At 51.0% G+C, this 14,235-nt stretch overlaps 1 protein-coding gene across 12 annotated transcripts in view; it reads right to left on the reverse strand.

Moving 5' to 3' along the window:
• IQSEC2 (IQ motif and Sec7 domain ArfGEF 2) overlaps nt 1-14,235 on the reverse strand; it is an 88,010-nt gene that overhangs the window by 15,448 nt on the left and 58,327 nt on the right. For 9 of the 12 annotated variants that reach the window (XM_054251515.2, XM_035289738.3, XM_035289737.3 and 6 more), the window contains 4 exons: nt 7,414-7,675; nt 6,095-6,496; nt 1,576-2,471; nt 25-186 (listed from right to left, as the gene is read on the reverse strand). In XM_054251515.2, coding sequence (XP_054107490.1) covers nt 25-186; nt 1,576-2,471; nt 6,095-6,496; nt 7,414-7,675 — 1,722 coding nt within the window. Of the gene's footprint in view, nt 1-24; nt 187-1,575; nt 2,472-6,094; nt 6,497-7,413; nt 7,676-8,378; nt 8,567-9,669; nt 9,766-14,235 lie in introns of those variants that run through there. The other 3 variants (XM_035289740.3, XM_078363983.1, XM_035289741.3) reach the window with 2 other exon arrangements.

Below are 14,235 nucleotides of genomic sequence, written 5' to 3' on the forward strand. Positions count from 1 at the left end.
TCTGCCCCATCCTGAGGTCCTCACTCCAACACGTCTCTGTTGAACTGCTTCTGCCGGTTCCCTAGGAATTCCCCTATCATCTGCCGGCTGAGGCCTTTCCGCTCCAGGATGAAGTGAGCCACTCCCACCGGTGTGTCTGACAGGAAGCCCCGCTCGATCAGATACTGGATACCCTTCTCTGGCTTCCTGCAGAAAGAGGGGAGGTCGATGAGATGACTGTCCTCCTGGAACTGTGCTCTCTGTCTCATTTGTTGAACTAATTTTGGGCCCAACTAACTCCAGCCTCAGAGGATCAATGAAGTCAAATACATCATTTGATTTAATCCCATCATGGCACAAATGGGAAAACTGAGGCCCAGGGAGAAGAAACCACTTGCCCATTTCAAGGAGCCCATTTCAAAATCCCAAGGTATCTTCAACCCAACATCCCCCTTCACTGGAGCCACACCACAATTGAAAGAAAATCAGAATCTAATGAGAGCCTGCTCTATGCCAAGAGCTTTGATAATCCCAGCAAGAACCGAGGAGCAGGACTGAGTGCCTTCCCTCTGAGTCACAGACCCTCAGAGTAGGGAGGAAGTGAAGAGGTTACTTTGTTCCACATCCCACATCCCATCCAGGTAGATATCACCAACTTTCTCTGAGTGTTTCTATAGACAAGGTGCCCTGTAGATTTCCAGAGAGCTGGGCCAAAATCTGGGTCAAAGCTATCCCATATTCAGAAGCCCAGAACCTTAGGACCCCACGAGGCTAAAATTTGGAAGAGATTGGTGCCACAGGCGTCTCAGATCCATCACTTCCCAGTTGTATGACTTTGGACAATTCCTTTTACTTCTCCAAGCCTTGGTTCCTTATCTACAAAACAGGGACACTACTGCTTGCCTCGCTGAGCTATTGTAAGAACTAAATATAGGTGGCAGTGTTTAATAAGCTATAAAGATATAAGGCATTCAAGTAATGGCTTATATTACATCTAATGTTTTCTAATTACATCTAATGTTTTCCAATTATTTTCTAATCAAATGTCACACTCCCACCTCACTCCTAAGCACCTGGCAAAAGACCAGTCACCTAGAAAGAGCTTAGTCACAGTCACTAAAGGGTCCAGCACACCACCCTGCCCCCAACATCTCTCACACACACACTCTGCTAGTCGGTAGATGGAAAAACAGAAGGGCAGGGGAGTAACACACCTTGCCCAGGGCTGTGCAGTGAGTCTGGCCAGAGGCAGACTGGGGAGCCAGGTCTCCTGTTTCCCAGACTAGGGCTCTTTCTACACCATATCACCTCCCCTCTAAAAAGGGAAGGTGGGGAGGACAAGATTCAGATTCCATTTAGTGGGGTCATCTCATCCAAGATGGCACAGCCAGCCAGAGGCAGTACCAGGACCCAAGCCCAAATGTGTTAAGGGGCTCTCTACTCTGCCATCCTGTTGCCAATCCTCTTCCCTGAACGTCTGGGGAGAAATACCATCCCACAAAATGAGAGGATGGCAGAACTAGGATCACTGCATGGAGTTCTGTCCCAGGGACCCAAGCGCCCATGGCATGGCAGGCTAGAACAGGGAGCACGTACTTGTTGAAGAGGTTGAGGCCAATTCGGTAGTGCCGCCTCTGGACCACGTCATTGTTGAAGGCTGGTGAGTCCCAGCTGTGCCTCGTCTCCCGCTGGTAAGTCTGCTTGCACAGGCCGGTGGCCGGAGGCTCCCTCAGGCTGTCCCGAGAAGAGGAGCCGGAGCTGCAGTTGATGGTCTCATTGGAATTGCTGGAGCTCTCGAGGCTCTCATTATCACCACCATCAGAGTTCTCGCCTGCTGCCTCGCACTTCCCCAACCTCCGACCCCCAGCCACACCACTGGGCCCAGTGCCACTGTTGGGGGCGGGGGGCAGGGGCCCTGGTGGGGCTGGGGCTGGGCCCTCAGGGGCTGGGTAGTGGCGGTGTGGGATTGGGGCCCTGCCTGGTGGCCCCTTGTGCTTCAGGGTCCCATGGGGGCTGCAGCCATCAGCCTCATACACCAGCTGGCGGTGGACAGAGCCGCGATCTGAGCGGTCACTCAGGTCCACGGAGCTGTCACTAGGAGGCTCAATGGTAAGCAGGGGAAGGTGGGCGGCCCGCAGCCGGAAATCCCGGCACTCCAAGCACCCGGGGCCCCTGCGAGTGCCTTCCTCTCGGCTACCATCTTCCCGGGTTCCTGATGGCACTGGTGGAGGAACTGGTGGGAGAGGGGCTGGCGCCCAGAACTCGGGCCGGCCCTGGGGTGGGGGTTCTGTGCTGGGCAGTCGCTCAGGGGATTGTTGGGTAACTGTGTCATCCAGGTAGAGGGGAAGGTCACTGAAAGATGTGGCTGAGCTATCCTCTTGCTGTTCCTTTGACTCCCGCTTCTCCAGCTGGGCTGACCCTGGCTCCTCAGACATGGGTCCCGACGGGTGGCAGTTCAGGGCTTCATCGATGGATTCAGCCAGAGACTTTACCTGTGCAGGGGGAGGGAGGGGAGAAGGGAAAGAGAGAGAAAGGACAGATAAAGGGAAGAATGGTGGAAGGTGGGAAAGAGGGAGGGAAGGAAGGGAAAAGTGGGAGTCTTCCTGGTGGGTCAGCCAGGAGGGTGGATTCCCCTCCCCCAGCCCTGACAGGTTTTCTGTGGTCTGTAAAATGACTTTCAGGGATCCATTGTGAGCTCACAGGAGCTGGGACTAATGCCCACAAGTTCCCCACTCAGCTCAACCTCCAATACCTCCTTTGTGTCCATTTAGACCCAAGCCAAATGTTACCTCCTTCTTGATTCAAGCCATATTCTTGCCTGTGCCTTCCCCCAGGGTAAACCCAAATCCCAACTTCCTCTGTGGGAATTCTCTTAGGAAATCCATAATGTTTGACCTTGAGCATCTGGACCACAACTTGTAGTGCTCTGTCCCTGTGGTATCCAGACTCTAAACTGACTGCTTATGATCCCTGCCTCCTGGTATTCACACCCTAGGGTACCACATTGTACCAGAGTTGGTCTGTGTGACAAACAGCATATGGCAGAAGTGAATGTATGTCACTTCTGAAATTAGGTTTTAAAAGCCTGCAGAGGCTTGGCATGGTGGCTCATGCCTATAATCCCAGCGCTTCGGGAGGCCGAGATGGGAGGATCCCTTGAGCCCAGGAGTTTAAGAGCAGCCTGGGCAACATGGCGAGACTCTATCCCTACAAAACATAAAAACAGCTGGGTGTGGTGGTGGAGACACACACCTCTAGTCCCAGCTACTTAGGAGAATGAGGCAGGAGGATTGCTTGAGCCCAGGAGTTCGAGGCTGCAGTGAGCTATGATCATGCCACTGCATTCCAGCCCGGGGAACAGAGCAAGACCCTGTCTCTAAAATTTTTGTTTGTTCATTTTAGACAGTCTTGCTCTCGCCCAGGCTGGAGTGCAGTGGCAGGATCTCAGCTCACTGCAACCTTCTCCTCCCGGGTTCAAGCAATTCTTCTGCCTCAGCTTCCCCAGTAGCAGGGATTACAGGTGTGTGCCAATATGTTTGGCTAATTTTTGTATTTTAGTAGAGGCGGTGTTTCACTATGATGGCCACCCTGGTCTCAAACTCCTGACCTCAGGTGATCTGCCCACCTTGGTCTCCTGAAGTGCTGAGATTACAGGTGCGAAGTACCATGTGCAGACAAAAAAAAAAAAAAACTGCAAAAAATGTTTTTAATTAAAATTTTTTTTTAAAAAAAAGACTGCAGCTTCCATCCTTAGTACTCTCGGTCGCTTGTCACTTGTACTCTTTCAGTCTGATCCCCTGTGTGGGGAAAGCTGCATCATGAACAGTCCTATGGAGAGGCCCACATGGTGAGGCACAGACCTCCTGCCAACGGCCAAGTAAGTGAGCTTGAAAGCAGACTGCCAGCCCCAGTCTAGTCTTCAGATATTGTGGGCTCTCCCTACAGCTTGACGACAGCCTTGTGAAAGGCCCTGAACCAGAACCACTCAGCCATGCTGTTCCCAGCTTCCTGTCCCCCAGAAACTGTATGATAATAAATGTTTATTGTTTAGGCTCAGGTCAGTTTTAATCTACCAAATACGGGGGTAATCTGTTACACAGCAACAGATAACAGATACACTTCCCCATCAGACTTCAGTAGCACTCAGAGCTAGCACCAGATCTGGTTCCCAGACTGATCTCCTATTCCCCATTCCTCCCTCGAGGGATGAATCCAGGCCTGGTTTCTCTCTTTTTAGGTCAGCTCAATGCATTGCTTGACACAGAAGAGATGTTAAATTAAATCTCTGTTGTATGAATGAATGGACGAATGATATAGATATTCCTTTCATTATTCCTTTTCTTCCCTCCACCTCTTCACCAGCTCCAAGGAGGCATGCCCAGGCTGATGGCAAGGCCAGATCATAGAGGTTAGAGCAGAGTGACTTTTTCTCTTATAAAGCTTCATCCATTCATTCACTAATCTCTACCAAGTACCTTCTTGGTTTTATGAAGAAAACTAATATGTACTTAGCGGCTACTATATACTAGGTGCTTTCATATATATTACCTGTATAGTTGCACTGAGTCTTCCAAACAGCTCTAAAAGTATTTTCTCTCCATTTTATTTTCTCTCCATTTTATTGATCATGTTTCAGTGTGGTTAAATAGTTTGTCAAGGCCACACAGTTGGGAAATGGCAGAACTGGGATTCACACCTGGGCAAGAATGCTGACACACCCCAAGCCCACTACCCTTACTGCATTACAATCCCACTCCTCCACGCTTTTGCTGTTGCAACGCCTTTGTAAGCAATACCCTCCCAGGTATTTTCAACTTGCTAAATGTTTTCTTTCTGGTAAGACCCAGCTCCAGTGCTGTTTTCTCAAATAGGTTTTCTGTGGTTCTCCCAGAAGAAAGTTTCCTCTCCCTCCTCTGGATAACCGAGGTATTATACATTATACTATAGCCTTTCTCGTGGCTCAGAGCACACTCTACTTCAGGAGACAGTAATGCACACACATGTCTGCCATTTCCTACTGCATTGGGATCCTTGAGCACCAGGATCAGGACCAGGTCCAGATCCTTAGCCTCAGTCTTCTCTTCTATTAAAAGGAAATAATAATCCCTGTCTTGGCCGGGCGTGGTGGCTCACTCCTGCAATCTCAGCACTTTAGGAGGCCAAGGCGGGTGGATCACAAGGTCAGGAGTTCGAGAACAGCCTGACCAACATGGAGAAACCCCGTTTCTACTAAAAATACAAAATTAGCCGGGTGTGGTGGCGCATGCCTGTAATCCCAGCTACTCGGGAGGCTGAGGCAGGAAAATCGCTTGAACCCGGGAGACGGAGGTTGCAGTGAGCCAAGATCACACCATTGCACTTCAGTCTAGGCAACAAGAGTGATACTCTGTCTCAAAAAAAAAACACCAAATAACAAATAATCCCTGTCTCACAGATCTCGTGTGAGGCATACACAGCACTGGCACACCGTAGGAGCTCATTACCTGTGGGTTAAGCTTTATCTGATCTACTGATCAAGTTTCAAATAGTGAGAACTTTTTTTCTTATTTTTTCTATATACCCATATATATTTTTTTTCCACAAGAACGGAACAGCACGTAACACCCATATTTTTAACTTGCTTGTTTTAACAATGTAATTTCTGGCTGGGTGCGGTGGTTCACACCTGTAATCCCATCCACTTTGGGAGGCCGAGGTGGGTGGGTCACCTGAGGTCAGGAGTTCGAGACCAGCCTGGCCAATATGGAGAAACCCCTATCTCTACTAAAAACACAAAATTAGCCGGGCATGGTGGGACATGACTGTAATCTCAGCTGCTTGGGAGGCTGAGACAGGAGAACCGCTTGACCCCAGGAGGCAGAGGTTGCAGTGAGCCATGATTGTGCCATTGCACTCCAGCCTGAGTGACAAAAACAAAACTCTGTCTCAAAAAAAAATGTAATTTTCTATCTTGCCAGTTCTTTCTTATTACTCTCACAGTCCTAAGTCAGACGGTAGCTATTTGCTGTTATTAAATGCCTATCACACAACTTCTTTCAGTTTGCAATCCAGGTAAAAAGTAGGAGTAGCCAGGACATGGGGATGGGAAAGAAAGGCCCTTTTCAGAGATCCTGACCTGTTTGGAGAAGGAGTCCTCAAGCTCTGTGATGTCATTAGAAAACTCTCCAGATGTGGTGACGGAGCTTCCACCACCGTCAATGCCCCCACCACAGGAGCCTCCATACGGGAGCCCCCGTTCAAGCCGGTGGCTCCGGGCACCAGCCATGGCACCCTCGTCCAGCGAGGCAGGCTTGCCCTCGAAGTACGCGGGGTTCTGTGCCTTCTCATACTCCTCAAAGGAAAACTGCATCCGCATGTTGGAAAGGATGATGCGGCGGGACATGCGGCTTTCGGAGGCGGAGCTGCGTAGCCGCTCAAAGTTCTTGTTCATGCGGTACTGGCGGAAGGCTGTCTGGATGGTCCTGGCAGCCCTGCGGCTCAGGAAGGAGCCCCCATACTTCCTCTCCAGCATTTCCACCTGGCAGAGAAGGGTCGAGGGGAACAAGGTCAGAAAGTCATGGCGGCCTCATCTCCCTAGGCCCTCAAACCACACTGCCCCCACTGGAGTCCGGGCTGACTGCTTACAGCCACCGGAAGTGCCAGGCTGGGCGCTCAGTGTTGTCCCCTCACTGGAATTTCAAATAACACTGGTCAAATGGGATTATGTTTTGTTTTCTTATTTACACGAAGAACGTATTGATTATTCGAAAACAGGAAACAGAGAAGCCAAAAAAAAAAAGGAAACAAGGTAGAAATAAACGGAGAGCAAGAAGAAGGAAATGAAGGAGGAAGAGAGAAAATGAGAAAAGAGAAGGGGAGAGGGAGAGATAAAAGCAGGGAAGGAAGGAAGAGGAGGAGGGAGGAGGAAAGGGAGGGAGGGAAGGAGAGAAGGAAGGAAGGAAGGAAGAAAGGAAGGAAGGAAGGTAGGTTGGTTGAATTACCTACATTCCAAACACCTAAGCATAACTAGAACATGTCCTTTGGTGTAAGGTACATGTTTTTGTATATGTCCTTCCAGTTTTTTTCTATATGTAGTATTTTGTTTTCCCTCCACCTTTTTTAGCTGCACAATCTATTGTATGGCACTCTCCTGAAAAGGTTGGCTAATGAGTGTGCTTCCCGTTAGACTGAGTTTTTTGGGGACCGGCTCCAGGACTCATTCACCTTTACATCTCCAAGACCGAGGCAGGGAGCTCAGTAAATGTTTGTTGAGTGAATATAAGCCTCGGTGGATAGGTGGTGAATGAATGTGTCCCCAGGTCTGGGACCAGTCTTCTCCAATTCCAGCCTCATGATCCCTCCCTGATATCACCCCCAAGTGCCGTGTCCCAACCCCTCCCCTGGCGCTCTCTTGTATCCTGACTCCCAATCCCAACCAGGGAGCCTCTGCTGTACCTTCTTGTCCTGCAGGTCTGTGGAGAGTTCATAGCTGTCCGATAGGGCCTTGGAGCGCTTTATCTCCTCCTCCTCCTGCTTCCTCAGGGCGACACTGGCTGGCTGCAGGCGTGCTCGCTGAGCCCAGGGAAGGCCCACTCCAGCAGGGGGGCCCCCCATGTGGCTGCTGGAGGGGGGTAGCTGGCTCAGCCGGTAGGGGGGTTGGCTCCCAGGACTATCAACTGCTGTGCTCAGGTCACTGCCTGGGGCATCACCCTCCACACTGTGGGGATGAGATAAGATGAGCCAGGATGTGGGGACAGAAGAGGGGCCTGCCAGGCCAGACTGAGAGTGGGTGAGCCAGATCCCCGCCCCCATCCCATCCACCACAGCTTCCTCACAGATATAGGGACCCAACACTTACAAGCCAGGGTGAGTCCTAGCTCTCGGACTCTCCCCACTCCTGCCCAAGTCCCTTCCCCTCCAGCCCCCTTGCCTTCACAGCGAGATCCTCTCAGACTCCTTTCCCTCAAGGCTCTGTCTGATCCCCAGTCCTCCTCATCCCTCACAGCCTTCTCCCCTAGAGCTCTCAACTCCCCGTCTGGTCTCCTCATGCCCTTTTTTCTGTCCCCTCACAGCTCCACCCCTCCCCGCAAACCTCTTCCCCTCACAGCTCTGTCCCCTCCTGGCCTTGTCCCCAGCTTAGCGCTGGGATTTCCCTCCCAGTCTGATTACCAACACTACCCCAGACTACCTCCTTCGAAGTGCCAACCCCTCTCAGCCCTGTCCCAGCAGTGTGAGGCCCACCCCTGCACCCGGCCAACCCAGGATCTCCCCTCCCCCGCCCAGCCCTGCCCGCTGCAGCCTGGCCCCTGCCCCCTGGTGCCTGAACTCAGGACCAGGCCAAGCCAGTTCCCAGGGTTCCCTGGCTGCTAAGGCAGGGCCAGAAGCGACAGTGGGAGGCACCTCCCATCCAGCATCCTCACAGGTAAAGAGCCGCCCTGCGGGGCAGCTTCCTTTTTCTCCTCATGGCCTCCTCCGCTCAGCTTGGGGGAGGGGGCAGGGGGGTCTCCACGAGTGGCAGGAGCTGGGCCCTGGGTATTGCCCGCCCTGGTTTCCCAGAGCTGTTGTTCCACCAGAACTGCTCCCATGGTGCCATGGCAACCAGGCTGCCAGGGAACCCAGGTGGCGACAGAGCCCTTGAGCCGAGCCTGCATAGTGAAGAGCCACTGAGGTGGGGAGGACAGGGAAGGACTTGGGTGGGAAGGAACACACGGGTGAGGCATGAAGGAGGCTGTGGGGGGAATGGGTGTGGCTGGGACCCAGAGAATGGTCTCATTTTGGGGGGCATAAGGTTGGAGTCTCTTGGCTGGTAAACGGGTGAAAGGGTACTCCCCAGCCCCTATTCAGCAGAGGCAAGGGCAAAGGGCAGAGATGGGCTGGGGTGGGTATGGGGGGTCCTATCAGTGCAGGAGCTTGAGCTGCAACAGGCCTAGCAGCCTTGCAGCAGAGTGCTCCGCACTGGGGGCTGGATGTGACATGGAGGCTGCGCCCACGAGGCTGGGTCCCGGGCTGCAGCACTGTGGGGAGCTTTCACCCACTGCTCACCCTCCACCCCAAATTCTCTCTCCTCCTGGGCCTGGGGCAGTGGCCCCTGACATTACCCCCCTCCAGGGTTCAGCCCCAGCGCAGCCCACCTCCGGCATCTAAGATGTTTCTCTCCTCCCTGCTGGGACTGCAGAATCTCACCCATCAATCTCTCAAACCTCCCCTCCCAGCACATGGCTCAAGTCCAGTTTTGATCAACTGCCTCCTGTACGCATGAACCATCATCTATAACTTCCACTGCTCGGAAGAAATAGCCCAAGTCCCTTATTCTGGCATTTGAAGCTTCTCCAAGACACAACAGCTAATATTTACAAATCATTTAGCACATTTAGGCACCATTCTTACCACTTCACACTGAATAACTTGTTTACTCTTCAAGACAACCGTATGAGGTAGATACTGTAATTTATCTTCATTTTACACTTAAAGAAACTGAGGTCCAGAGAGGTTAAGTAACATACCTATGGTCACACAGCTACTAATGATAGAGCCAGGATTCAAATCCAGGCAGTCTGACTCCAGAGCCCACACTCTTAAACATTAAGCCATACTGCAGGGTTGGCTGCCAGCCCCCTACTCCATCCACCCATCATTCCAGCCTGGTCCAAATCCTGCTTTTCCCAAATGCTCTCTGCTTTCTACCTCCAAAACTGCTCATACAGTACCTACCACTTGAAATGCAATCCCCATCGTCTCCGCCATCTGCAATCTGAGAAATTCCCCCACATCCTAGTTCCGTCAAGATTCAGGTCATATGCCACCACTAAGAAGCCCTCCTGAATCCCGCCTCCAGCCAGAAATTATTGCTGATCCTGTTCAGAGCTCCCACACACAGCACATGTCTGTCCTGCTTTTTATGGCACAGGTTAGCTTTGGCAAAGCGTGACAGCTATTTGTGTTCATGACTCCCAGAATCCCAGCTCAGGAAGAGAATTTGATAATCTCCCAGCTAACACAGAGCACACAGCCTGGAACAGAGTAGGTGCTCAATAAAAGCTGCCGTCCGGAGGGAGTCAGTAAATGTGTTCAGGAGGCTGCTCTAAGAAATATTCTCTCTTGAACTTTTACCACAGCCTCCAATCTCCTCTTCCAACCCATTCTCCACCCTGTGGCCAGTGAGAGCTTTCAAAAGTACAAATCTGGGCCAGGAGCGATGGCTCACTCCTGTTATCCCAGCACTTCGCATGGCCAAGGTGAGCAGATCACATGAGGCCAGGAGTTCAAGACCAACCTGGGCAACATGGCGAAACCCCATCTCTACTAGGTGTACAAAACTTAGCTGGGCATGGTGGCGGGTGCCTGTAATACCAGCTACTTTGGAGGCTGAGGCAGGAAAAATCACTTGAATCCAGGAGGCAGATGTTGCAGTCAGCCAAGATCATACCATTGCACTCCAGCCTGGGTGACAGAGCAAGACTCTGTCTTAAAAAAAAAAAAAAAAAAAATCTAGGCAGGGCACTGTGGCTCATGCCTGTAATCCCAGCACTTTGGGAGGCCAAGGCAGGTGGATCACCTGAGGTCAGGATTTCGAGACAAAAATAATACAAAAATTAGCTGAGCATGGTGGTACGTGCCTGTAATCCCAGCTACTCAGGAGGCTGAGGCAGGAGAATCACTTGAACCCAGAAGGCAGAGGTTGCAGTGAGCTGACATCCCACCACTGCACTCCAGCCTGGGAGATAGATAGAGTGAGAGACTCTGTGTCAAAAAAATAAAAAAGCACAAGGTCGAGCGCGGTGGCTCATGTCTGTAATCCCAGCACTTTGGGAAGCCGAGGCGGATGGATCACGAGGTCAAGAGATAGAGACCATCCTGGTCAACATGGTGAAACCCTGTCTCTACTAAAAATACAAAAAATTAGCTGGGCACAGTGGCACGTGCCTGTAATCCCAGCTACTCAGGAGGCTGAGGCAGGAGAATTGCTTGAACCCAGGAGGCGGAGGTTGCGGTGAGCCGAGATGGCGCCATTGCACTCCAGCCTGGGTAACAAGAGCGAAACTCCGTCTAAAAATAAATAAATAAATAAATAAAAAAGCACAAATCTAGATAGGCACAGTGGCTCACACTTATAATCCCAGCTACTCCAGAGGCTGACATGGAAGGATCACTTAAGACCAGGAGTTGAAGACCAGCCTGGGCAACATGGCAGAACCTCGTCTCTACTAATACAAAAAATTAGCCAGGTATGGTGGTGGGCACCTGCAGTTCCAGCTACTCGTGAGGCTGAAGCACGAGAATCACTTGCACCCAGGGGGGTGGAAGTTTCAGTGAGCCAAGATTGTGCCACTACACTCCAGCCTGGGTGACAGAGCGAGACTCTATCTTAAAAAAAGAAAAAAAAAATACTGCGAGGCATGGTGGCTCAGACCCATAAGCTCAGCACTTCAGGGGGCCAAGACAGGAGGATAGCTTGAGCCCAGAAGTTCCAGACCAGCCTGGGCAACACAGGGAGACCCCGTCTCTACAGAAATAAAAAATTAGCCAGGCATGGTGGCACGTGCCTGTGGTTCTAGCTAGTAGGGAGGCTGAGGCAGGAAAATCACTTGAGTCCAGGCTCAGTAGTGCCACTGCACTACATCCTGGGTAACAGAGTGAGATGCTGTCTCAAGAAAAAGAAAACAAAAACAAACAAGGCTGGGAGCAGTGGCTAATGCTGTAATCCCAGCACTTTGGGAGGCTGAGGCAGATAGATTGCCTGAGCTCAGGAGTTTGAGACCAGCTTAGGCAATATGGTAAAACCCCATCTCTACTAAAATTAAAAAAAAAAATTAGCTGGGCATGGTGGCATGTACCTGTAATCCCAGCTACTTGGGAGGCTGAGATAGGAGAATTGCTTGAACCTGGAAGGCGGAGGTTGCAATGAGCGGAGATTATACCATTGCACTCCAGCCTGGGACAACAGAGCAAGACACCATCTCAAACAACAACAACAAAATACTGTACTAACCTATTTCATTCTGTCACTAAAACGCTTCCACAGCACCGCGTAACTCACTCAACAAACAACAACTGAGCATCTTCTGCATGCCAGGCACAGTGCTGGGCACTGGAAATACGCTAGTGAGCAAAATGCACAAGAATGTTCTCAGGGAGGTGACGTAGTAGTGAGGGAAACAGACTATAAACAAAGAAACAAGGAAATATATCCTGCCATTTCAGGTAGGGGTGAAGTGCTAGGAAGGAAAATAAAGCAGATTGTGAAAAGGTGCTGTTTGAGATATGGTAGTCAGGGGAGGCCTTTCTGGAGCAATGGCATATAAACAGAGTGCTGATGGAAGTGAGGGTAAGCTGCGTGGCAAAGGCAGTAGCGGTCCAGAGAGAGGGTACAGCCAGTGCAAAGGCCCAGAGGTAGACCTGTGTCTGGCATGTTCGAGGAACAGTGAAGAGGCCAGTGTGCCAGAACACAGTGAATGAGAGAAGATAGGATAAAAGATCAGAGAGGTCATGGGGCCAAATTAGAAAGTGCATGAGCCTACAGTAAAGACGGTGGCTTTTGCTTTGATTGAGGTGAGCAGAGGAGAGACATGATCTAACGGGTGTTCCAGGAATCAGCAGCCACAGGATAACCTTTCAACTTCCTCACCATGGCCATGGATGGCTCTCCTGACTTGACCTCCACCTCATATATTCTCTGTCCCATTTCCCAAACCTGGCTATCTCTTGCTCAGCCTTCACCACTCAGCTCAGGTGTGCCTTTCCAGGCCTGCCTGCCTCCTCCACACAGGGCGCCTTATGCCCCCTCCTCTTGGGCTGCTGTAGGGCCTCTAATTCCTAGGGCAAAGGCACTACTTAGTTCATTGAATCCTTGAAACGTGTTGAGGCAGGTACCATTAGCTTCATTTTATAGATGAAGACACTGAGGCTCAGAGAGGTGATATAAACTTGCTCAAGGTCACATAGCTATTAAGTAAAAAAGCTAGGCTTCCAACCCAGGGCCCAGGCTTTTTATGACCTCTTGCTGCCTCTCCTCACTCCCAGCTCTGTGCTGCCCCTGGCTCTGCACTCTTTGTCAATTCCTCCCTTGAGAGCTCACCCCATTTTGGTTGCAAAGGGAATAGTGGCAGGGAGGTCGGGCTGTCAGCACAGCCTCCCACAAAGGAGCCTGACAAAAAAAAGAGAGTGCTTGAGGGCGTTGCTTCTGACATCATATATACTGCTGAAGAAACAGTACTGGGGATGCGGAATCCCTCAAGTCAGAGCCCCCAAAACAATACTCAGGGACATGCTGATCACATGGAAAATCTCTCTTCTTTCTCTCTCTCTCTCTCTCTCACACACACACACACACACACACACACACACACACAGCCTGTAGAGTAAGATGCTGGGCAGGCTGAGGCTCAGGTCCTGACGGCCACTGACCAGCTGTGTCAGCCCAGGCATGTCAGTTTCTCATCTGTGCAGGGCTCAAGCAAAATCAATTCCCTCTTTAGATTCCTGGACTTCAGAAAGGGTCTGGGAACCCCCTGTCTCTGGGCTCTTCCCAGCGAGGAGCAAAACATCTGCGTGTGCACACACACACACTCACACACATGCACAGAGAGGTACAATAACACAGACACATCCAAAGGCAGACAAGCCTAGAAACAAAAACACATCCACAGACACATGAAAATAGACACAAACACATGCAGACATGCACATATACAGACACAACCACACACACAGACACACACACTCGTGCCCATGTGCACTGTCTGCTGGGCTATTCTGTGGGGGAAATTGGAGAGCATCCTCTGTAGAGGGGGAAATAAGCTATGTTACACAAATAACCACAGTACAAAGCAGAAAGTTATAAGGGCTGGGGAACAGAGGAAGTGCTGGGGGAGTGCAGGAGAGAGATCCCTTCTGTTTGGGGGTGGTTGAGCAGAATAAAAATAACTTGCACTTACTGCACACCTTCCCTGTGTCAGGCATTTTCCACACATTATTTAATCTGCATGACAAACGTGAGGGAAGAATTAGGATTCCTATTTTGCAGATGAAAAAGAAGACTCCAAGAGGGGAAGTGACTGCCAAAGGTCTCAGAGCTAGCAAGTGGCAGGACAGGGATTTAAACCCCAAAGCTTGTGCTAGCTCCTCTGCTGCCTGGAAGGCTTCCTGGGGGAGGAAGCTTGTGGACTGGGTCTTGCCTAGGAGGAGTTGGTAGAGATCAAGAGTGAGGGAACCTTGTGTGCCAACGCACTAATATGGGGAGAAGCAGTGTAGGATGTTCCACAGGGATCTGGGGCCGGC

This window comes from Callithrix jacchus, chromosome X, assembly GCF_049354715.1.
Source record: "Callithrix jacchus isolate 240 chromosome X, calJac240_pri, whole genome shotgun sequence".
In the NCBI taxonomy this organism is placed as follows: domain Eukaryota; kingdom Metazoa; phylum Chordata; class Mammalia; order Primates; family Cebidae; genus Callithrix; species Callithrix jacchus.